This window comes from Pipra filicauda, unplaced genomic scaffold, assembly GCF_003945595.2.
Source record: "Pipra filicauda isolate LSUMZ 115617 unplaced genomic scaffold, ASM394559v2 scaffold305_size881528_pilon, whole genome shotgun sequence".
Classification (NCBI taxonomy): Eukaryota; Metazoa; Chordata; class Aves; order Passeriformes; family Pipridae; genus Pipra; species Pipra filicauda.
Window position 1 is genome coordinate 416,842 of NW_024104427.1, and position 25,634 is coordinate 442,475.

The 25,634-nt window shown below is 44.3% G+C and overlaps 1 protein-coding gene across 3 annotated transcripts in view; it reads left to right on the plus strand.

The window, feature by feature from the left end:
• FGFR3 (fibroblast growth factor receptor 3) overlaps nt 1-25,634 on the plus strand; it is a 55,955-nt gene that overhangs the window by 14,140 nt on the left and 16,181 nt on the right. For all 3 annotated transcript variants that reach the window (XM_039383341.1, XM_027715547.2, XM_027715548.2), the window contains 5 exons: nt 6,892-7,155; nt 11,568-11,621; nt 17,657-17,826; nt 22,473-22,596; nt 23,027-23,217. In XM_039383341.1, the coding sequence (XP_039239275.1) occupies nt 6,892-7,155; nt 11,568-11,621; nt 17,657-17,826; nt 22,473-22,596; nt 23,027-23,217 (803 nt within the window). The remainder of the gene's footprint in view (nt 1-6,891; nt 7,156-11,567; nt 11,622-17,656; nt 17,827-22,472; nt 22,597-23,026; nt 23,218-25,634) is intronic.

Genomic DNA, 25,634 nt, shown 5'->3' on the forward strand with positions numbered 1-25,634 from the left:
TGCTGCAAAGCTGAGGTTTTTTTGGACTTCCTCAGGCATGTGGAGCAGGAATGTAAAACATCAGCCGTTTTGTGGTGGGATCTGTCTGTCAACATCAAGCCTGGATGCCCCTGCTGTGCTGTGCAAAAGCTGAGGCCAAGTTGGCCACCGTTCTTCAGAAGCAACAAAAGGAAGACACCAAAAGGATGACAACACAGTCTCTTGTGCTCCACCAAGGATCAGCCCCAGCGGGTGTCCCGTCACTCTGCCTTGAGCAGGGAGCGGTCTGGGTTGACCATGTTTGGCCACCGGGGTTGGGTGAGGTGGGCTGTGTGACATGCAGGCAAATAGCTGCAAAGATGTGCTCACCTGTGCCAGGCTGGGACTGGTGTCATCCGCACCGTGAGCGTGGGCTGCTGAGAACTGACACAGCTCGTTGCTGCCCTCCTTGAGGAAAGCACAAAGACTTCGGCACCTGGGAGAGCAGGGCATGCAATGGGCATCCCTGAGCAGGAGCTCTCATAACCTGGGGACCTCAGCATCCCCATGCTACCTGCTGTCTGCTGCTCCCTGTCTTTAGGGACCACTGATGAAGTGGAGGACATTTCACGTCAGTTCTTTTGTTTCTGTTAAAAAAATTATGTGCAGAACTCTGAGCTAGCTAGATACGAATGAGTGGTGGTTGCTTCCCTGTTTTATGTTTTGAGTTGGGAACCAAGGAAAGTGAGTGTACAGTCTGGCCAGATTTTAAGGAAAATTCCCCGTCACTGTCTGTTCCTTTAAGGCAGCAAAGCCCCAGCTGAAGGCTGTCCTTGGGACCATCTCTGGGCTCTCAGCAGTAACCAAAGTTTTTTGCCTCTTGAGAGGGTTTACATTCTTGTTTTTTTAGGTGTAGCCAGGAGACCTCTTTGATTTGTTCTCTGGCGGGTTTTTTTGTCCTGCTCAGGACTTTCTAAGTGTCAGAGAGAAATCCCTCTGGCCAAAGTGTTTTTGTAACTGTTTTAGCTTTGTGACGATTTATTTCTTCTAACTCTCAGCATCTGAATTGGGTGATCTGAGAAAACAGTCCATTAAAAGGAGGATACTGTAGAGTCCTGATGAATCCTGTTTTCTACTTGGCCGATGGAACAGAAAGCTAATTGCCAGTAGTAAATCCATTCAAAGAAGGGCTGGAGGGAGAGAGAAAAGCTAATATTCCTCCTTGAATGCCATTTAATCTCTGAAACCTTTCATGCAGATGTAAATTAGGATTTGCACAACAGAGTCAACAGTTGCTCTGTAGATAAGGCAGATTTGCAACATCTGCTTTTTCCATTCTGGAAGCTCTTCCAAAGTCTCTGTCGGGGATAGCCAAGCTAAACACTAGAGATTTTTTTTTTTATTCCTTTCCATAATCTCTTGTTTATAAAGAAAGCTGCATATGACAGAACTAAACCTGGTTATTGTTCTGCTAATTCTCTAGGAAAAAGGTTTGCTTTTCTCCTAAAACAGATTTAAGAAAACCCCCACAGGGTTGTAATACAGAGCAGCACACTTACTTGTTAATATCTGTGGAAGAAAAGCTGTCCAGTAACAACTGCATAGGCCACTGCAGTGGTAATACAGTATAGACAGTCTACTTTGCATTGTTGTTATTAGGAAAGCTGTTATAAGCTCTTCTAGGAGAACTGCCTCCCTCTAAGCAATTACGTGCAATAGGTGAGAGATAAAATGGCACCTTTGAGTGACCTGGTCTAGTGGAAGGTGTCCCTGCCCATAACGGGAGGGTTGGAACTAGATGATTTTTAGAGGTCCCTTCCAACCCAAATCATTCCGTGGTTCCATGGTTCTGTGAAATAATGGAGGCAAACCCTTTTTCAGATATGATTTCCTAGACACATTTTTCTGTCAGTTTAGGCTTTTACAGATACAGCCAGATGTTTTATTTTTGCAATATTTTATTTCTGGGTGTGAACCCCACTGAGCAGGGGAGATAACCCAGCAGAACACCATTTTGGGAGATGATACTGCTTCAGCAAAGCATCCTGTGCTGCTGTGATTGCCAGAGCCCTTCTTCCCAGAACAGCTGCAGCCTGACACTGGGAAGTCTGCTGTGAGAGGGGTCTTCACCTCAGAAGGGGAGAAAAGGGGGGGAAGAGAGAAGACAGGATGTGTATTTTATAAAATACTTACAATTTTATATACAAAATATAATTTAAAACATATAATATACACAACATATATACTATTATGTATGTATTTTATATATTATATTTTTCTGTGAGGTGCCCTTTGGGATGGCAGAGCCATAGCCAGGCGGGGATGCTCCACCACTGGCACCATCATGGTTGTTGTAGGAAGGAGGGGAAGCTGTACCTTGCATAAAGTGCTGCCAAAAGTACATATATAAAAAGTACCCTGTCAGCTCCCTGTAGTGCAGTGAGGGTATGCAGCGACTTCAGGTGAGCTCTCTTGTCTTCGAGGCGGCTCCCTCGATCTTATCTGCCCTGAGAAGGCAGGTTCTTGGGTAAACAGGTGATCCCACAATCTTATCATGCCCACCTCTCCCAGGGGCTGCAGTGGTGCAGGGCCTGGGGCTGGTTTGGTGTTTTTTAATATTCCCCCCCGGGGCTCATCTGCCTCTGTGGCACAGTTTCCCATTCATGGCATGGTTCTTGTGGGGAGGTGGCACTGGGGCCACTTGTCGCCCTTCCTGGCTGCTTTTTAAATTTAAACTGGTACTAAATGAACAATGTTTGGCAAGAAAGGTGTTTTATTTCCCTTCTGGAGTTTGCTCTTCCCAATGCAGAAGTCCCGAGGTGAGGTGGGGAAGCAACTCCATCCCAGGAACAGACACACAGGTATTGTGAAAAAAGCACTTGAATATTATTCACTGGGTGAATAATTCTGTGGGCCTCAGTTAACACAGGTAGGACACTTATGTAGAATAAACCAGGGCTAAATATGTAGGACACGGTGCTGGTCTGAACCTGGATATAGTCTACATGTTCTTTGCCATCATGACCGTGTTCATCCCACTGATGCTGGAGATTTCCGTACCCCTCCAGCAATTATTCACCAGCTCAGTGGCTGAATTCCCATGATCCCCCTGGGAACAGGGTAACAAGCTCAACAGGAGAATGCTCTGGCATGGCTGTTGCTCTGTGATCCTATAATGTATCCTGTCACGGTGGATTTGGTGCAATAAAATACATAGAACAAGAAACGTTTTCAAATTAACCTGAAGAGAGAAATGCGTGGAGCACTGCTGTCTCTCTGCTTGTTAACATGCCAAATACAGCTTGTCCAGCTTGAAAAGGGAAAAATATGATCCGCTTAGAAATGAGCCTTAGTCCATTCCAGCACCGGGCTGTGAAGCAATCCTGAAAAGCCTCTCGGGGATTGCCAGGGTTCAGGGTAGTGTGAGGAATCTCTTACTGGTGGTACTGAAAGTCATGTGCCTCAAGCCCGCAGTGGAGGGAGTCCCAGTGGGATTTTAGTTGTGTGGTGAATGTTCCACTGCTGCAGGATGAAGGAAAAGGATGATGATGGGGGGATGCATGCACCCCACCAGAGCACTTTGGTGTTTTGAAAAGCTGGATTGCGGGAAGCTGTTGTGGGGGAAAAAACACAGGTGAAGGGAAATAAATGGATGGAATGTCCTGGAGCCAGGACCCAGCACCCTGTGAGGTGACATTGGATCCCTCACCACACTCACCCTCCCACAGGCACTGTGGGCCTTTGCTGCCCGGGAGCAGTCCCCAGCAGCAGTACTGCAGCAGCACCTGGAAACAGTCCCTGACACTGAGGAGGGCACCAGCCAGGCCCTAGGTTGGCTTGGAGTTTTTTGGGGCCATAAGCAGCCCAGTAATAGCCCACCACCCTCCACATCCTCGTCTTTTCGTGCCTGAAAAATAAATAACTTGAGAGCTGCATGCGTTAAAACAAAAATAAAACGTTTCCAGGCTCAGCCAGAAACAAGTATTGATGTCTAAGAGGAGCAGACAGCTGATGGAAATACTGACACACTTAAGCACTTGGAGCTGCGAACCGCACAGAAAGTGAATTATCACTGGGATGAGCCAAGCAGCTACAGAGATGAAGTATCTTATCCTTATAAGTGAATACATACAAAAACATTTTAGCATTGCTGGGCCAGCTGCTCCTCATTGTGGAAGGTGTTTCCCGGCTGGTTCCTGCCTTTTTGCTCTTCTGAACAGCTTAAAAATCGCCTCTTTTTCTGTAGTGTGTTTGCTACTGGCAGCAGTGACGCTGCTGCAAAAGCTGATCTCCATCAGGTGCGTTTCTTGGTGATTCTCAACTCATTACTGCCTTGACTAAATGAATAAATGGTCAAATTTTAGTCATATCTTCGAAGCCCACAACCCAGACTGCCACCTTCTCTCAAAGAACCCGTTAAAGCTGCAAACATGTTAATCCCTGCTCTGCTGGCAAGTGGCAGAGTGGGCTCCTGTAACCCCTACATGAGTTAACTCCCTGGTAATTTATACCCTTCCACCTCCATTACCCAGTTTTATTGCTAAGCCTTATGACATCATATGGTCTGGAATATCCCTTAGGTCAATTGGGGCCAGCTCTCCTGGCTGTGTCCCCTCCCAGTTCCTTGTGGCTGGATACTTGGCTTCAGAGGGGGCAACTTCATGGCTCCTTCATGTCTTGGTGTCTCTTGTTGTAAAGGTGTTGGAAACATGAGGCACTTGCCAGCTGGAAGGCAGGAAGGAGGTGCTGGTCTCTGGGCACCCTGTGAGAGATGTGAGCTCTGGTTCCCTGCTCTAAACTCCAGCTGTTTTCAGCATGGAAATGAGACTGTCTGCCCTTTTGGGTTTATCTCTTATTTGAAAACTATATAAGGAATGACAGTAACATTTTGTTCTTCAAGGTCACAGTTGGACAAAGTGCTTTTAAGCACTTGAGTGCACATTTAAATACTTTGTGGAGGTCTCCAATTTAGGTCCTGTTTACTTTTTAAGGTATAGACACATAAACTGAAATTTGAAAGACAGTTTAGAGAAGTGAGATTAAGACCATTCTCCTTTTAATTCACCACTACATATTCCCAGATATTATTTCTGGTCAGTAGGAATAAAGTCACAAGAACCAAACTGTGCATCACAATATCTGCTGGACACTAAATGAGACGATTTGAGGGTAGAGATGCCAAAATAAACTTGTCAGAAACAAGAGATGACGCTTCATTCCGCAGAAGAAGCTTGAGAACCCAGTTCCTCTGCTGAGTCTAAAGTGACCTTCCTCTTAACTTCAGCGTTCTCTATATACATTTTATAAAAATAGTTTGTTGCTAGAGTTATTTGCTTTTAAATGGCTAAGCAGTACAGTTTGGCTTGTGCTTAGTCTGGGCTTGTTCCTGTTCGGTAGGTTTATAATACAAAAGCCAAAATATACAAGTCTTGATCATTTGGCAAACATCTTTGGTAAAACTGTGTGTTCAGTGTAGAGGGGTTGTGCAGCTGTGTGGGGCTTGTTTTCCAGTAGATTAAAGTAGCAAGAGGTTCCATCAGAGTCAACAAAGTTAGATCAGTACCCAGTTCTGCAAGTGTAAAGCTCTACACAGGGCTTTTTAATTTGAAGCCAAAATTAGTAACAGTGAAAAAATCTGTATAGTCTAGAGGAAGGAAGAAAAAAACTTGAACAGTTAAGCCAGAATATTTCTCAACCATATTTTCCCCAAGGATATAGCCAAGTTGGGAAGAGACCATGGGTGAACGCTCAATGTTCCAATGAGTGCTGGTCTGATAGGAAGGAGATGCTGGATGAAGCTGAGTTTTCTTTTTTGATTTACTAAAAGCATATGCTTTCAGGGAAAATCTTGTATTAAAAGGAAAAAAAACCCAAAACCAACACTCCAAACCTTTGACTGTATGAATACCTCAAAATTCTGACCAAACCCTGAAATATTTGAGTTGGAATTGCTGCCGAGGTATCAGAGGAAAGGTTCTTTGTAACCCCAACGAGTGTGGGCTTTGCCTCCTGCGAGATGGTACCTCCCATGAAATACCACATTTTCAGGCTCCCAGAATTCCTTATTTCTACCCTGCAAGGCTATTGACTGAAACATTTTTATATTTTTAATCTTTACATTTACACGAGAATAAAAACGTGCATGACAAGAAAAGCAATACATTTTTTTCTTATAGCCAACTCTTTCACTTCAAGGCAAAAGAGCAGCTTGAAGCCAATAATACATCCTCAGGTATTCATAGCTGCTGTAATTGCATTGATTTCACAGCAGAGTTATAGCCTATGAATATGTCTTTGGCTCTGCACTTCTCCGTTGCACAGAGTTACTTTAACAGGGAGCTAGTGCTGGTTTCATTTATTCTACCTATTCCGACCTGCATCTTCTGTCCAGCCTTCTACATGTTTTCTTCAACCCACAGACGTTGCCTTTGGGTCACCCAGAGTCAGCTGAGAAATTTGGTTTCTCCCCAGTCCTGTTCCTTGTGTCCTGTCCTTGCTGGGTCTCGTAGGGTTTGTGGATGGATTCACGGGAAGAAACAAATGGAGATCCAGAGAGTGAACTGTGAACTTGTCAGCACACACTTATTTCTGCCAGATCACCCCCCCCTCGCAGCACTGCGTGTTGTGTGACCCCTGTGCAGAGGTCTGTGCTGTTTGTTGTGATGCATCTGGTGGGGTGCCCATGTTTTGGTCACTACAGGGGCAAATCTATCCTTGTAGATCAGGCAGAGACCTGACTGTAGTGTCACAGTTGCCACTTTGACATTGCTACCTGCCCCGGGGCAGGCAAGGCTTACCTCTGGCAAGGAGAAGGTCTGGGCCCGTGGAAGCATCAGTAGGGCAAATATAAGATATGTTTGCTTTTAAAATGCTTTTTCTGTCTCTTTGTACTTGCTTTTATTAATTCATTTCCATTTCTTTCTCCCTTTGCAGAATACTTGAGGAGCGAGACCGCCTTTCTGGAAGAGTTGGTGTTTGGAAATGGAGATACCATTGAACTTTCCTGTAACACCCAAGGCTCTTCTGTGTCTGTTTTCTGGTTTAAAGATGGTATTGGGATTTCACCTACCAACAGAACTCATATTGGACAAAAACTGTTGAAGATAATCAATGTGTCATATGATGACTCAGGGCTGTACAGTTGCAAGCCAAGGCATTCCAACGAAGTCCTGGGAAACTTTACAGTCAGAGTTACAGGTATGTGCAGAAATACAGCTGTCTCCGCGATTTTTTAATTTTTTATTCGTTTATTTATTTTATTTTTACCCTTTCACGTGTTCAGCACAGATGGTGATTTGTGGTGTTTGTCTGTAGGTCTCTACCTCTCTGGTAACTCCTGACAGTGATTAGACTGACAAAACAAACCAATTGAAGAATGCTTGTGTGTCCATACCAAATGTTAAAGCTTGATGTTAATACTGAGAGAGACTTAGAAACGGGGCTAGTCAGATTAAACCCCAAATCCCCCCTAACACTCAAATAGGTGCAATGTGCCCCAACGATATACCTTTGAAGTGAGTGAATGAACTGTGGCTCAGGGAGGTTAAATGACATTTTCCAGTTTATGTGACAAATCAGTGGCAGAATTCTATGTAAAAACTCAGAGTTCTGAAAACTGTTTCTCTTGTAGCTGATAAAATTCTGCCCTCCATCTCTGTTATCACAAGTTGCTAGTTGTTTCAGAAGTAGCTTATTTGTAAAGTGTGTGTACCTCAAAGAAGTGCTTCATCAAAGTTACTTGTTGGGATTCATATATAGCAAACGAGTGCTGTGTTAGCAAAGCACATGCTGTCATTTGTTTGGCCACATTTTTTGTCATCAGGACAATAGGGCAAAACAGCTACAAGCTGCCCAAGCTTGCATCACTAAACAGAGAGTGCCAGAAAAATCTGTTGTTTCCAGATAGCTAAGGTCATCTCCATGATTTCAGGCCGATGCATTGGTAGATGGATACTCAGCATCTGTATACTCTGCATCTACGAGCAGATAGAAAACCTTCTGATGACACAGATTTAAAACCCTGAGTTTTTGGAAGAATTAGTCCCTTGTGAATCTAAGGTTTTGAAAACTTTCCTATGCCCTTGTGCTGCTGGAGCTTTTTCAAGCATCCTTGAATAGTAGGTCTTTCCTCCAGAAGTTGAGTTCCCTCAGAAGGTAATGGTCTCTGTCTGAAAACCAAACACAGAGATGTTTGTGATTGTGAATCGCATCCACTCCATAAAGAGCTTTCTCGTGCCAGCAATAGGATTTTGTGTAAGTGAATCAAACCATGGTGAGAATAAAAGCTTGTTTCAGCAAGCCTTTACCAACATCTGCTTTTCATTGAATGTTACTGGAGATTGCTGTGAATGCTTCAAGGTCATATCAATTAAATGGTTAAAGAAGTATTTGGCCCTTGAAAAGCTTTCTTTAACTAGGTACGATTATTGGAACTATCCAAGGAACTGCAGGTTGTTAGAAATGTTGCTCTCTCTGTTTTTTTCTAAGTGACATTAAAATGCTTTTGAGTTCAAGGGGCAGCAGGGAGGCAGGAGAGGGCAGCTGGTTACACACTCAAATGAAACAGCTGCCAGCCCCAAAAGTTCGTAAAGTGAGAAATTGTTTTTAATAGTGGAAGGACTGATAATCCTCTGCTTTTAAAAAGTTTAAGCCCCTGTATTTTTCCTCTTCGCTAATAATAGCTAATAACAGCTTAAGAACTAGAGAGTAACCTGAACCTGCTTTCTGACAGCATTATGAGTCTTTGATTCTATTAGCCCACTGTCATTACCACCAAAGTGCTGGTAATGTGGGAGCCTCTGTTTTAGCTGTCAGCAGCACTCATTTTAAACTTTGAAACTCTGCTTTCTGTGGCAATAGTGGCGCCTCTCGTATGCTCAGATATTTCTTCATAATTAGTATTGATTGCTCAGCGTGGCACTGCAGAGTTGAGATTGTTATCGGAGATCAGTGGTTTGTGTTCCCAATTCTTAAAGGTAACGCTGGCAATTAGCTTAGGTGTCTGGTCAGGTGTTTATGTGGATGCCTGATGTTTGGGGCTGGAGTTGTTCTCTATGTTAAAGTGGTTTAAATCTGTACTAACAAACTGGAATTGCTCTAATCTGTTTTCTTAAGTGAGTGAAACTAGGTTAGGTGAGTTTGGAATAGCCAATCTACACGTAAGTTCCATTTTCAGAGGTGCTTCCAGATTCCAGGGGCATATGAGGATTTTCAACACAGAGCCATGAGATCTGAGTCTGCAACAAATTGACTGTTCTGCATTTTGCACAGTGAGATGCTTGATGCTGGAAGTAGAACAAGGAGATGCTGGAGCTGGCATTTCAGGGCTGATAACCAGGTTGATTAATCTCTTTAAATTTTCTCGTCTCTTTAAAATGCCTCTCTTGACAGACAAGGGCTTGAGTGTTTTGCTAGTTTACAAAAGTAAACGTACTGTCCCCTTAAAACCTGAGCACTTGGAGAGGATCACAAGTAGAGGCTGCATGCCCAAACTGATCTCCAGCCCTGTTGGCAGAAGCTCTATTTCTGCAACCATTTCATGCACAGAACAGCCTTTGGATTTAGTGACCAAGCAGCATCCCTGTGATTAGCACGGACTGCAGGCTGGTACCAGCCAACAGAGCTTTCAAAATACCCACAAGGCTAAACATTACAAAACAGGTGACTAAACAAATTAAGCCCCTTTCCATTCATAATTAAGGCCTTTTTGAGAATATAACTAGCAGTTCTTGCTGATACCAATACTTGACAATTTCTGCAAAAGATTGCTATTTAAGTAAATCATAAACAGTTTATAATTTTTAGTCACCTTTTGAAAAAGGTGATGTTACAGTAACCTGAATAGGACAGTAGCTATGAACATGGGATATTTGGTCTTAAAATTTGAGCTGCACCTCTTATCTTAAACACAAGCAAAGGCAAAGACTTCTCTCAACCTTGCGAAAATGTTTTTGAGTTAGTTTAAAAATTGTTTCTACTCCCTGGTCCTGATGCATTCATTGGAAAGCAGAAGTGAACTTTAATCACATGTTAATATATGGGTAACCAAATCTGAGAGTGCAGAGCTGAGAACGTGCTGGTTTCTCTGTCAATGCTGGTGGGGATTTGGCTCAGTGTCTGCCTTCGCCAGGACTTGAGTAAACCTGCTGGATCAGCCGAAACACCTAAACATCCACTTCACTTTCAGCAAGCCCCATGGCATTTCCCTAGTTCTGCTGCCAGCAGGACCTCAACTGTGGATTTGCAGTTAAGATACGTGCTTGAAGTCGTCTTTGAGACTCTGCCAAAGAGAAGGTGGAAAGCACAATGCGCCCCTGCAGTCTAAGGCAGGGAGATGGCTCCTGTGTTACTTGATTCTATGGATGGTGAATATAGGTCTGAAAGGTCCTTCCAGATTCTGCAGAGAATACGTATTTGTTGTTGCCTTTCCTTCCTTTTTTCCCCTCCTCTTCCCTCACCTCCCCCCCCCCCTTTTTTTTTTGCCTTTGCATTTTCACCTCCACCGAACTGGTCGGAGAACAGCAGAAAACTCAAGTGCATCTCAAAATAAAGGATGTTCTGCCTGGCTTGATCTAAAGTACTGCTTTGCATTTCTGGACACGTGTTGAACACTCAGAAAGTTTTCTGTTTTCTAGTGTTTAAGGCCAAGTTCTTTTGCCACTGTCTCAGAATATAAAGGCTGCTGGGTTGATAGCATTTTGCCTTTATTTAAAAGAGAAATTCCTGGAGATTATAGAAAGTCAGTGATGTTAAATCTTCAAGACTGAGTACAGTACTGAACTGTACTAAATAGTGTAGACTAAATCAAACACTAAGCTGCTATTTGATAATGGGATTTACATTTACAGTAGTCATTTGGTGAAGGGAAGAGGGACTGAAACTTTATTGTGGACAGCTTGGAGAAGGTGAGATATTAGACCACATTAAAAGAAATAGTTCAGGATGTTTTGGAAAGATACAGATGGAAGATTCCCACCTGTTAACCTGTATTCAGTTACAGCCTCAAGGTGCCTCTGTGGGAGGAATACAACCCAAGGGAACTGGGTCACAGAGTAGCCATCAGAATGTCAATGGAGAAGTTCAAAAGCTTTGGTCTTAGTGGTTGAACAAGGAGTTAATGAAAGGAGACATGGCAGGAGTATATTGAGTTAAAAGAAAAATGCAGGGAAAGTGAATTAGAAATGCTGACCTGTAGCTCTGAGACATGGCTCAAATAAAAAGTCTTCAGAGTGAATGCTAGAGGGGGGAAAAAAAAGCAGTCAGACAGCTTGTTCTGCGAAAAGAAACTTTCCATTTTGGAATATCTTTTGTATTTATTAGGAGAAGAGCATGTCACACAGGAAGAAGTATTTGGCATGGGACCCCAGTTTCTGGTTGCAGAGCACTGGCAAACTCATGACACCTCTCTACCAGTTCAGAAAGCTCCTGGCTAGTTGTCCCTGGCCCAGCAGCATCAGAGGGATAGGCTGGTGGAGCTGCAGGGAAGGGCGACCCATCAGTTGATTGTCCTCCCTTGCTGGAACCCACCATGACACCAACAGCCTCATCCAGCATGATGTCCCCACATACCATCCTCTTTCTGCTTCACTTCTTTTTCTGTGTTCTCCCAGATTCTCCTTCGTCAGGTGATGATGAAGATGACGACGATGAGTCAGAAGATACAGGTAATTTGTTTTTCTGGGGTACAGAGGCCTTTTCTTTCAAGGGGATGTGGCTCCCAAGCGGTGCAGTTCATCTGGATGTTCTTGTGGTTGGACAGCAGCTCGTTCTTTGTGTTGAAGTCAGTGACCTTAGGGTGGTACCATGATGATGTTTATCTAAAAATTTAGAAATAGCTGCCAGAGTGGTATAGCTGCTGTGGAATCCTACAGCAGCAGTTGTGTATTTTGGAGACTCAATGCTGCAAATCTGAATTGATGAGTAGTTATAAATCCTCCTTGCATGCAAATCCAGACAAACCCATTTGCCATATTTATTGTTTTTTTACTACACTGACATTACACGAGTGTCGTACCATTTCAAACCTTGGACTGCTTTACTTTCAACTGTTCCGATTCTGGTCCTTACCAGCATCTTGGCTGGAATCAGAGCATAAAATTTACACTAGCCAAGGGCCAAATTTACTGATGCCATAAGTGAGAGCAACCCCTTTGGATTTACTGGCTTTTTCTTTTTTCTCATGTGGAGAAGGGAGTCCCAGGACAGAGCCTCTCAGTGCTTTTACTCTGAATCTCTTTCAATCCTAGTGCTGGTTTCTTTAAGTGCAATAGCATTAATCAGGATCATTACGTGCTTCAGAGGCATTAGCGTTGCATTTTATTCTGCTCTTTATATTTCTGCAAAGTGAGCTGCCTGGGTGTATGTGTTTTTAATAAATAAATGTCTTGTATTTGAACTCCTAATCAGCTACGTACACTGGCAGAAGTTCAACACGACTGGAAAATCTCTCCTGCCCATAGTGTTGGACATGCAGGACTCTTTCAAACGTAATAAGTTCATAGCGCTGTCATACAGTATGTGGGCAGTAATGGTAAGTTACAGTGCCAGGAGACCCATCAGCAGCAGTTAGTGGTTTTCTGATAGCTTCTAATTAAGGACCGGACCCTGGGAGGTGACAAGCACCTTTGCAGAGCTGCTCAGGGCTCCTGGTGCCTGCTGAAACATGGTACAGGCAGAGGGAAGGTCTGGTTTGGTCAGGATTTGTTCCAGCTTCTGATGAGCACAACTAATCGTTCAGTACATTTTTTTTATGTGGTTTGTAGAGAACTCGATCTCTTAGCAACAGGTATCACAAAACATCAGCTGGTTTATGGTACAGAAAGACGTTTTTCTTCACTGAAAAGGAAAACACGCGTTTCTCCGCATGTATTTATAGCCTGTTTTCTGGGTCTTCTTGACTTCGGGCTGTCTCTTTTTTTAGACCTGATGGCTGGCTTTCCTGAAGGGTCTCTCCTGAAGGGTAAAAAGTGGGACTCTCTTCTGCTTTAAAAATGGTTGGTTAGCTTAACGTGTCTGTGTGGTGAAACCTCATGGCATTTTGTGACGTGGATGTGCTTTATGTTGCTTTCTTTGACATCAGATCCTCCATCTGACCTTCGCAGATCTCTTGAATCTGGGGAGCCATGCTGTTAACCCTGGTACCACCACTGTTGGGATATCCCGCCAGGAATAGGGGCTGTAGGACCATCCCAGGCAGGCAGACACAATGTAGCCAGTGCCATGTCCTCTGGAGAGCCCAAAGGCCTGGGTCCTCCATCTCCTGTGGCAAAATGTGCCCTACTAATGGGGCATATGAGCCCCTGCATGGCCATCAGACATAGCCGGTCAGTAGTTAGAGGAGGAAAGGCAACAAATACACTTTCATGCAAAAGAAAAATACCATAGAAACATAGGATGGGCAGGGTTGGAAGAGACCTTAAAGATCATCTAGTCAATATAACTGATAGTGTTTCGTATTTAGGAGTAGTTAATTCATCCAGGACTGGCTCACTGGATGTTGCCATACAGTACATCACTGAATAAAATGATTGTGTCCTGCCCCTTGTGATAAGTTACTTTTCTGTCTTAATTGTGTTACTCGAGAGAGTTTCTTATCCTCATATAATGGAGAGCTTGGAAAGCTGGTTCCCATAGCGTCATGAGTTTGAAGCCAATCTTACTAGTTTTAGGGTTTTGATGAGCTGGAAATACTAAAGCAAGAGGATGAGAGGAAATTTGTCCTAAAAGAAGTTAATATTTGGTTCAAAAAGTCTTGGAGAGCGTGGAGACAGGCCCTCCACATGGAGTGACCTGCTCTGCTCACCGTCCTTCAGGCTTCCTCTCTGAAGGGCAGTACAGAAACAGGGCACCCCTTAGGGATGAGCAGCAGAAAAGTATAAGGAGGAACTTCAGCGCCTTCAAATCATCAGCCTGTTTTTTGCAACCTTGTCACAAACCATGATCCGCCTTTGCAAAAAGAGGCTTTCCAATACCTCTGTTCTCTACAGCTGTTTTTCCTGGCCCTGAAACAAAAACAAAACTCCCTTTTCACACGCTGCACTTCTGCCCCAGTGCTCCCTACCCCTCTGTATCTGTTTGTTTGGAGCCCCCACTGCGCAGCCCCAGCACCTTCAAAGAGCCCCTATAATCTCCAATTAAATCTGGCTGTGTCCTAGGAGGCGTCAGCTGGGGAAATTACACAATTAGGGTTGATTCTGTCTGCCACAGAATTTGGTGGCAGCTCCTAATTGCTAAATGAGCGCTCGGTTGTATTAATTATTCCAAGTATCGCTCTCAGTTTTTTTTAATTGGTCATTCCAGTTGGATGGGTGGCCGGTGTCTTTGACAAACAAAATGGACCATCAGGCTTAGTGTTTGATGATGGGAAAGGGCCTGTGATAATGTTTGTGGGTCCCTTTTTTTTTTTTCACACCTGCACATGCAAAACCATTGCCGGTAATTAATTTAGAGAGAGCAGGTCTAGAAATTTTTCCTGTCTTTCATCCTTCCTCCTTTCCCGCTCCCAAAAGTCTCTGGAGCTTTGCAAGCTTTGCTTGAAAAGAAGAGTTAGCAACATTTTCAGCCCCTTAAAAAGTGGTAATGAAAGGACTCAGGGGGCAGAGCAAACCAAAAGCAGGGATGTTTTGTTCGCTGCTCCGGCAAGTGAGAACAAAGGCACTGTTTTCAATGTGTAGACGCTTTCTTCCAGTTCCAGTTTGACTGGAGAGCGGTGCCCCGTTTGAGTCTTGGCACATTAATCCAGGGGTGCCCAGCCCTGGCAAGCCCTGAATCTCACAGAAGAGCACCCAAACGAAGGGAAAGCACTCAGGGAAGAAGCTGTGTCTAATTGCAGGAGGCAGGGGCGAATCCTGCCTTTGCTCCATATGGAGAATATCCCCAGCTGGAAACTTTCCTGGGCTCCTTCTTGCTTGTCTCTGATGTCTGATAGCAAAATCTCCCTTGGCTTCAGTGACAGCATTTGCAGCCAGTGAGTTGATGGGTCTCCTGTGGGATTCAAACTCATCTTTTGAGTGAGAAAATGGGGTAAAACATCACCCTGCAGCACATACAGCTGGTGTGGAAAGGGTAAGGATCCCAAAAAGCACAGCACAAGGAGGCCCCTGGTCCTGGCAGGGTGACCATGCGATCCAGTTACACCCCAGTGCCCAGTGAGTGTCACGGGCACCATAAAATGGAATTTATTGTAGGCAGATATGTTAATCAGACAACAAACAGCAGGTTATTTGTCTGCCCTCCTTAGTGGCAGCAAGGGGGGACTTTTCCGTCTGTGCCTGGCCTTTCCCATAACTCTCCCCTGTAGCCCTGTGAAGTCCCCAGGAAATTGGGGTGCATTTCCAAAAGGAAGCGTTCGGACAGAAAACAGCCCATGCTTCGGAAACCAGAGACCAGACGTCTCCCAACGTGGTTTTTGGAGCTCCCTCCTCTTCAGCCTTCACAACACCACCCCAAGTGTCCTCCTCCATGTTTACTCCCCTGCTGCTGCCTGGGGTTTTGCCCAGCCTTTGCTTGGTTTCTGCCCTTTCCAGTTCATCTGATAGCAAAAGCATTTTACCATCAAGACCGGCTCTTTCTTCAGGGATTGCACACACTCTTCTAACATTTTTTGAGGATATTCCCCATTTTTGTTCAGTTCTACCATTTGGAATGGTAGATGTCTACCTGATGTCCCAGTTTGGCCCATATTTTCACGTAGTATTTGAGGCCTCCCCTGGATGTGTCATGTGTTCAGAGCGAAGTTTTTAGCTGGGATTTTGCAGGAGCATGGGAATTGCGGGGATTCCTCCTTTTGTTGCTGCTTGTGCCAGCCGTTCCCCTGCCGTATCCGGTGCCATCCTGGCAAGAAAAGGGCCCTTAAGCAGTTTCGTTGTTTAAAAAATGAGGCGCGTACGCGGGATGGGTGAGCACAGATCCCTCTGATACGTGGGGCTGACTCTGATAGGCATCACAGAGCATTGTGCAAGGGAGGCTGAGGGCAGATGCAAACCCTCAGTACTGGATTTCCCTCCCTGGGACAGCGTTACTGAGGTACCTACATCCAGTTGCAGAGGTGTGAAAGCAGATAAACCATGAGAGCGATGTCTCTAGCAAATGGAGGGCCTTCTGGATGTAGCTCCTGACATCCAGATCATCATGGTCAGGTGGGCTTTGCAAGGACAGAGGACCACGAGGAGAGTGTTAGTAGGTGCTAAAAATAGATGGGTGCACGGATTGCCCTGGCTGAGCTTTATGACCTTGCCTGCAATATCCCTGGAGCTGGAATGCAGCAGGGAGCCTGTGTAGGGGACGCTGGGGACTTAAACCAAGGTGGGGTCATCACTGACTTACCTGGAATTGCAACAAAATGTGTGTCATGGAGCCAAATGCACTAGGGCTAAGTGCACCTGGGGAGTGCTGGAGAAAGGAGGGAGCTCCTGTGCATCTCAAAGGCATTCAGCAAGAGGTACAACTTTGTACACAGTTGTCATTAAGGGGAAGGGGATTACAGAGGCTTCAGAGTAGCGCTGAGATGGGGCTGTGATGCTGGATGGTGATGATCCTGAGCATCGTCACTGCTGCAGGAGAGACCAGCAGTGATGCTTTCCCAACAGCCTTGGCAGCCATTGTGTTCTCCAAGACAATTCTTGAAGGGCCAGCGCCTTCAGTTTGTCTTGGCCAGAAGCACACAAGTCTCTGCAACTGGTGGGTTTGGGTGCTCCATGTCTGAGCACTTCCTGCACATCTGGAGGAGATGCCATTTACCCTCCTTGGCCTCCTTTTTGCCTCCTTTATAGCCCAAACACTGCCCCCCCACTGCCAAACACATTGCCCCCATCTCCCCCTTTGGCCTCAGCGTGGAGCACAGATCTGGGGGGCTGGATGTGGCCCCAGTGTGGCAGGAGAAACACAGCATGTACAGCTCTGCAGTGTTTCCTTTAGCAGAAATGAAAGCTCAGGAGGCTTTTTTAAAAAACTTTTTCTTTCTTCTAAGTATAATGAGTTTGCTGCTGCTGCTGCCTTAATTTGGAGTTAATATGTAATGTTTGTAACACAGCCAAGGAACGTAGCTGTACTTGAGGCAGATTATAAAAAGTATCTCATGCTAACACTGGTGTTTTAAAACTTATCCCTGTTCAAAGGTAACATGAATCTTTAAAACTAAAATCACTCGTACTTAGAGAACATAAACATGATAAACCAGTTTGGCGCTGGCGCGTTTTTTTCTTTCCTTCCCTTAAGGAGGCTACACTACGTTTGTACTCACTGAGGAGGAACATTTTCCAGTGCACTCAGCTCACACTTTTTCTCTGCTCCCTTGCCGGCCCATCAGCATTCTTTTACAGTTCTAACATCTTTCTGCTGTTTATGCTTCTTGGCTACTATTGTCTGTATCTTTTTACATGCTGAAGCCAGGTTCTCATCCTGATCTGGGATAACTCTACTTGTTGATTTAAAAGCAGCCACTTTAGATTTATACTGGCATTACCAAGACAAGAACCTGGTCATGAACCTTTCATCACAAAGCCAAAATGCAAACACCCTGTCTATGTCTATGAGAGTCATTTAGCTGGAAAGCATTTCTGTGTCATTTATCTTGACTGCAGCAGGTAGCAATTTAACTGTCACTCCGCACATGCCAAATCCTCCTCAAATGCATCTGCTCACCAGCTGATATCCTCTGTGGCAGAAAGGGGCCTGTTCAACTTGGTTTTTCCTTTCTCAGGTGTCCCCTTCTGGACCCGGCCAGATAAGATGGAGAAGAAGCTGCTGGCAGTTCCCGCCGCCAACACCGTTCGCTTCCGATGCCCAGCGGGTGGAAACCCAACTCCTTCCATCTACTGGCTGAAAAACGGCAAAGAGTTCAAAGGGGAGCATCGGATTGGGGGCATTAAGGTAAGGACTTGGTTTGGATCTCAGTTTTTGTTAGTAGTTTTCTACCAACTATAAAATTGTATTTCACAGCGATTAACGTTGGTGGGTGTAAGAGCGCTGTCCTGACTGTGTAGAAACAAGGGTGGCTCCTGCACCCTTAGGAATTGCTTGACACCAGAGTTTTAAAAAGGACTGCTGTCCTTTGGGATTGAAGGCTAATTCCTTCTGAGTTTGTCTATAGTGGTCATTCAGGGAGTAGGTAGAAATGGGGCTGGGTATATGGTTGCATTGTGAACAATGATAAAAAATGCAACAGCAGAAACTTCTGTCCTAATTTCTGGAGATCAGCCCCGTGCATTGAGATGTGTTAGACCAAGCTGTAGCTACTCCCAGCTTTCAGGGAAAACCTATTCAGTATCCTTTGAAGGTATAGGAAGGACCTTCACCAAAGAGCTGGACGCTCATGCTGGTAGTCATTAACATTTTTGTGGTATAAATCACTGACCCTTGGTCAAGCGTTGGATTCCCTTGTAGCCAGAGTAATAGCATCTGCTCCTTGGCTGCTCCCTCCTGCCTTTCTACCATGAGGTGTTCTGGAAAATGCTCTGGCTCATGTTTATAGATGGAGCTCAGGGACACTAAACCTTAATGCAGTCGAACTATTTAATTGGCCATAAGTTTCTGTGCTACTGTATATGATGAATTATGGCAGGATTTTAAAAGGAAAATCAGCTTTTCTCTGATTTTGTTGTTGTTGTTATTACTAAAGGTGACAGTAAGACTCTTTTACTCTTTTTTTGTTTTATTTGGGGAGAACAAAACTGGCAGCAGCTGATTATAACAAAATCATCATAGCAGGAGGGACTCCTAAGCAAGAATTTTTGTCTGCACTGTGCCAGCCCTGACATATCCCTGGGCTGCTGCTCAGGAGAGAAGGTGACTTGTAGGAAAGCACTTTCATCAGTACTTGGAATAGCTATGTGCTGATGCCTGCCACATCCGTAGTGTTTTGAAGGGGCACCAGGCATGCAAAGCGTGCCGTGCTCCAGAAACCAGAGAAGGATTCAAAAAAACCCTCCCTCCCCACAGTTTTGGGCTGTTTCTTTCCTGTTAGCTCAGACCTGTTCCTGAAAGAGCCTTTTGTGATTGCTTCAGTGAAGGCTTTGAAGCTCCCTCCTCAGTCCTGTCCCTATTCCAACCGGGATGAGGCTGAGAGCATGCTCAGGTTTGGATCTTCTGAAAAGTTATGGAGGAAAAAGAAGTGGGGAGTCGGCTCCTGTGGGTAAACTGCTTTTCAGCAGATGACATTCACAAAGCACAAGCATCTTTTACTAATTGCAGGCTGTAAGGATCATCATGAAGTGTTTTCAGGCTTGCGTGCGCCACTCCAACGGCTTTTCACTAAACTATGTGACATCAGCTGCACTAAATTATGCTTGCAGAATAAAATCTAAAGCTGAAAGCAATTCCCCTACCCACTTTCCAGGAGTTTTAATCTATCTTTGAGTTTAAATTGACACGTTTAATCCTCTGCAACATGGTAGTGAGTCTTTGGCATCGCTGTACTTTGTGTCTCTAGGGACACCTTCCAGCAACAAACCAATGCTTAAAAGAGCTTTTGAAGGCAATGTCAGGCCAATTACAGGAAGATTGGTTTAAGCTCTCTATCTGTCTAGGTGTAGTTCTTTGTCCCATTCTTGATATAAAGACATCTCTCTCTCTCTGTAATGTTCCTTCCTTTATTTGCTTGCTTTTGCTCATGGGCCGCAGTTAGGTGTAAGTAGTCTAGTATAAATCTCATCCAGTATAAATATACTGATAGGTATCAGCTGAGATTTGAACCAGAAAAGGAGATTGAAAACCTGCTCGGTGTCTCATGTATTTAAGATTTAAATTCCCTGTTACAACTTAACTTCATAACAGGATTAGGCAGCTTGAAAAGAATGGGCAAGATCCAGATCTGGCAGAGTTTGGTTGGCTTACTTCATCTCGAGGTCTGGTCTTAACCCAGAAATCCCTGAGCTGGGAATGTTCTCATTTGTTTTCAGTGCGTGGAAGAGTTTAAATGTTGATTGTGAGAAGTCTGTTGTCAGCAAATGAAAGCTGACCACTCTTCCACGTCTGATGCTTGCACATGGCATTTAGACCCTGTGTGACTGCTGGGCGTAAAGCCTGCAGGAGAGAAGGGTGAGTGTTGAAAACATGAAGGGCAGGCTAACCTAGTTTTGTTACAGTTCATCCTTAACTGGTAAAGAAATTCATATGACTTATCATATGAAATTTCCCAAAGAGCATTAATGGTTAAATCCTTGTTGGAATCTCTAATATCATAAGCCTGTGTGTGTTAAATGACCCTAGAAGGGAAGATTGAGGGGGAGGGGAGATGGAGGATTATCCCTTCCCCAGACCATTGCACTAACTTGCATACCAGCCTGGCAAACACAAGGTTCCAAGTGTGTCTGCAAATGTTTGTTTCACAAGGAGCCAAGAATGACAACACCAAATAAACCAGAGGGATTTCCAGTATCTCACCCACTTGATTAATGCCTACACTAAGTCACTTCATGTTTCTAGTATTCTTTCGAGTGCAGTGACTATTCTAACTTGGGAACATCCCATTTTATTATCCTTTAAATCGGTCAGTCTCAACCTTAAAAAAAACCAAATTTGTTGCTTCTCAAAGGTTTTCCAAACAAGTTCTACCCTGTAAGTCTGTGCCCCCAGATTCTTCTCTCTGTTCAGAGTCCAAAGTCCCCATCACAAACATGAGGAAGTTCTTTGAAAGTGTCATATAAGTTCATCCTTAGTAAAACAAGTAATTTGGACCTGATTTTATAATACAGGTCCGACTAGGGAGTCATCCATGTGTCTGGAGCCCCATTTCCTTGAAGTAGCTCCTAGGGGTTCAACATGCAAACACTTTGCAATGCTGAAAAGTGGATTAAAAGAGGCCTTTTAGACACAACTATGAGACAAGCCAGTATGGAAATGAGCCACTGAACAGCCACAAATTTGCATTGAAACTTCCGAGACAGTCTGGTATGTTCAGCTGTGAACTTGGGGTCCAGGCTCTCTGTTCTCAGAGCTTCTCTTACCCTGTAATTGCCACACAGTTACAGAGATGCAGCAAATGGGATGTTGCTCTACAAAAGGTGTAATGTTGGTTCTGCGCTGAGCTCTTCCATTTGTGCTGTCCTGTGTGGGCAGAGGTGCAGTCAGACCTGACCAGAGATCTGCCCCAGCTGAGATGTGTGTACAGACTGTTTAGCCCCAGCCTCCTGTTACGTATAGCCTGAAATGAAAGGAAATGCTATATCAGTGGTCTCTGAAAAGTGGGGTGCTCAGCAGTGCTGTTTTCAGGGATGCAGAGATCTACAGAGCTTTGTTAAAATGACTTTTACTTGCGCATCTTGCAACTTAAGCTGTCTAGTCCTATGATTTTAAACCTTCTCTTTGCAGAATTCTGGCTTTGATTGCAACTTGGCCCTTTAAAGGGAAGCATGTGGATGCAATTTATGTGTAGCACAAGAGGTTAAATGACTTCATATTTGAGTTCACCTGCTGCAGCAAGAAACCTCCAGGAGCAATTACACCCTTGTTTTTTCCATCAGCCCTTGACATACTATAGCACAGTGCTATTGTAATCTCCTGCTTCTGTGTCCTTGGGGTCACCTTCAAAACATTTAATAAAGTTAAATGTTCTGCTTTGGGCGGCAGAAGGCATCAAATTAATATCCAGAGATTTGGAGAGCTTTCATATACTATGCCCCCTGAAGTCATCTTTGTTACTGTTGGTTGCTTTCTGTATTAATTCAAGATTTGCTTTCCGTATCCGTTATTTCCTTTATAGTCATTAGAGACAAACATTCTAGCTGAGATCACAGGGCAGCAGGTCAAGTTGGAGACATGGGTTGTGCTTTCCCTTCTGCTACTGAACAGCCCTTCTTAACATGAGCCACATCCAGAAAACCATCTAGTATAGAACTCTGTGCCAAAATAGAAGGGCTGACCAAGCATCCTAGGGACCAGACTTGAGGCTGGACATGTTTTCTCCTGTTTCTTATAGGGAATTTAGGGGACTGACTCGGTTATAGACATCCATTTCTGTTCAGACAGATGCAGTGACCTGTTGCCTCTATAACACACACATTTTTAAATATATATTGTAGGTGGGGTGAGAAGTATGATTTTATTGTTTATAGTCTTCTTACGGATTATATGTAGCAGTTGGTAAAGGTCTACAGCAGTTGGTAAAGGTCTACACTGAGAGTACAATGTTTTGAGCTGACAGAGCCTCTGGACCAGAGTGGCAGAGGGGACCAGCAGATTGGAGTTGTCTTACCTGATGCCTTCTGAAGTCATTATTCGAATGAGAGGTGCCATGTTCAGCTGTCAGCTGGTTTCATTATTGTGGTTATTGTGGAAGCATGTAGAAGTCCCCATTGAAATCTCAGTGTGTTAACTTATGTTGCATCATTTTTTCATTGGTCTTAATGCCTTTTCTCAGACTTTAAAGACCCTTGTAATGGGTCCTTGTGATGTTCAGGCCTACTCTGGAGTCCATTCATGCTGGCCAAGTATGTAGGAGCCCACTGATTGTTCACTGGTTGGAATGGTCTGGTGATGAGGGTGCTTGACCACGAACTTGATGGTTTGTTTTCTTCTAGTTGCGACACCAGCAGTGGAGCCTGGTGATGGAGAGTGTTGTGCCGTCAGATCGAGGGAATTACACCTGTGTTGTGGAGAACAAATATGGAAGCATTAGGCACACGTACCAGCTTGATGTATTAGGTGAGATTTCACTGTTTTCTCTCTACAGCTGATCTGTGGTGGTGGTGTTGAATAGCTTCATGATAGGGTATGAGAAGCAGGAGCACTTAGTTTCTTTCCCAAGGTGCTGGATCATGTGTCTTCTAAAAGCAACAACAAACTTCTTTTTGGCCAATAATTCAGGCTCAGAACTGTGATCAGTAAATTACTTAACCAGTCTACAGAGGGGCCAGAAAAGGCATGGCAGGGCTGAAGTGCCTCTTCTGTTCCCTGGTGGTTCTTCTCTGTTTGGCTTGAGAAGCACTGGGTAGGGCAGTGGTCAGGACACCTGTGGGGAACAAAACTTTTTTGCACCCTTTCTGCTGAAAAGCCAGCAGATAGAGGTTTCAGAGGAGAATACTGGCTGGAAGAAGGACAAGTAAAAGGATTTCTTCTCTTTTCTGTTTTTCAGAAAGGTCACCCCACCGACCCATCCTGCAAGCAGGGCTCCCTGCCAACCAGACCGTGGTGGTAGGGAGCAATGTGGAGTTTCACTGCAAGGTCTACAGTGATGCCCAGCCTCATATCCAGTGGCTGAAACACGTGGAAGTCAATGGCAGCAAGTATGGACCCGATGGGACCCCATATGTCACGGTGCTGAAGGTTGGTACATGCTCCTTCTTCTCGCCCTCAGGGCAGTCCTTCTGTAAGTCTGCGCCGTGGAACACTCTGCATTTTGGAGGGAATACAGCAAAAATGTTCTAAAATCAATGTTCCAAACTCTTCTGTTTGCCAGAGATAACACTACTACTGTAGTGGCAGAGATAAGCAAAGTAGTTGAAAGAGCTGAGGTAATTGTGAGAAATGCAGCATAATAAAGGAGCTGTCAGATTACACTTGACCTAAAATTGTAAAAATAACCTTTTTTTACAACTTCAATAGAGGTATTTTCAGGGCTTGTTAAAATAAAAGGCTCCCAACTAAAACACATTCTTCCTTTTCCAAATAAACGTACTGCAACATGCACATACTAAATAATGCTGAACAACCAGCACCTGAGAGCCAAGATAGTCTTGTTCCACCCACTAACATTTGTGAACGTTGCTATTATCCGTGCTCAGGAAAACTTTTTTTTTTTAATTGAATAAAAACTCACATAGTAAGACTTTACTTTGCTAAAATGCTTTCTTGAAAGGGAACTTGCAGATTACAGCTAGAACAAAGCCAGAGGGTCTGGTTCTCCTCAACCAATATAAATATAAGAAGTAGGGAATAGAGACTGAAAAGACATTGGACCTCAAAAATTCATTTTCTTTTTAAATAATTAAGGACATCATGTGTTGGTGTTTATTAAAATATATAGGGCATAATGGAGTTTTTCTGAGTCTGCAGTTCATGCTGAAAGCAGATTTTATCTCTGCAGCTTCAAGCTGAGGTTGTCCTGTGTGTGGACATTCCCCATGCTCATCCTGCTGCACACACCCTTCTTCTCTTTGTATGAAGTTTAAGAAAAAAACAAACACTTATCAGACAGTATCTACAAAACTGTAACTCAGCCAGATACATGATAATAAAAGCCAGAGACCCTGGAAATAATTACACAGATTGAAATAACAGATTGGTTGGAAGAAATGGTTGGAGACAGTTCTTCAGGACTGGCAACATGTGCTTCTCACAAGTTGATAAAACTTTTTATTTCTCGCCATCTCTCCAAATGTGTTTGAATTATGTATATTTGAATTTCCCCCTGGTTTCACAGCCCAGTACCAAGCTCTGAATAGCTGGTTGTGTCACATGCCATCTCGTATAGTCTCCGAGCTCTGTGTGTGGTCTCCCCGTGGGATAAAAAGTGCTACCTTTTGGAAGTTTGCAGAGCCGCTGCGAACAGTGCCTTGTGTCACAAGCACAAGCTCCCATTTTGCTGTGGCAAAGAACATATAAATAGTCCGTATAAATAGTGTTTTAAAATTAAGTTGGAGCGGCACCGGGGTGGCTAGGTAATTAGAATTGCCAAATACCTTCTCTTCTGTGAACGGCAAAGGCTCCGCATTCCTCGAAGGGGAGCACAGGCAGGCGTTTGAAAGCACAAGTTTTGTTTGGTTTTATGTTTTTTGCTGAATAGGACCAGCACACGTCTATTTACTACTTCTGGTTAATCAGGAATGCTTTGAATTGTATTAATGCCGGCATCAGCACTGGGGCACGGAGCATTTCCATTTTGGGATGCATCTTTTGTGTGCCAGCACTGGGCCTCCACAGAGTTGTGTCAGGCCCAGCTTTGCAGGGATTTTTTTTTTTTTTTAAATGTATGTGTGCTTGTTTTTTATAAATAAATATCTGATAAAATGATCTCACTGTCATCTTGGGGCTCTCTCCTGCCCCACGCTGTGCTGCCTGCAGGGAGATAAGGGATTTTTTATCAGCCTGCCCTTCCCTTCTGCCTTTATGAGATTTTGTGGAGTGTAGGAGCTGCTATGGGGCAGTTTATGTATGGGGAATATCCCAGTCTCCATCACATGAGGGGGACAGAGTGGTGCCTAGCACATGAAATTTCCCCCCACCCCCATCTAAAGGGGGGGGGTAAAACCCCACACCAGTCCAGATGGATAAGTTGAATGCTGTACTTTCAACCCGTTTTTTAAACAGCTTGACAAAACCAAGCCATCACCTGCATCAGTTCCTGAAAGCCTGGGCTAATTCGTGATCAAAGAAAAACCCTTTTTCTTTGCAGAAGAGCACTAAATGCATTCCAGTTACAGGGGGTGCTGGCAACACTGTGCCCAAGCTTTGTCAAAGGCTAAATTGTACGTTCTGCATTGAAACATGCCCAGTTTAATTATAAACAAGGCAGCAACAGCAGGCAGGCACGTTTCCCCACTAGTCAGGGCAGACAAACTTGCCAGCGCGTAAGCCTTAGAGATGAGATCAGGTCAAAAACGGTGGTGTTTGTCATCAGACATGGACACTGGGGCTCTCCTGGTGCCTCCTCTGGGTTCAGTTAATAACCTATCAGAGCTGGCTGCTCTGATGATTTTAATGGGCTGCAAGTCATATTGGCAGGATCAGGCCTTGAAATGGAA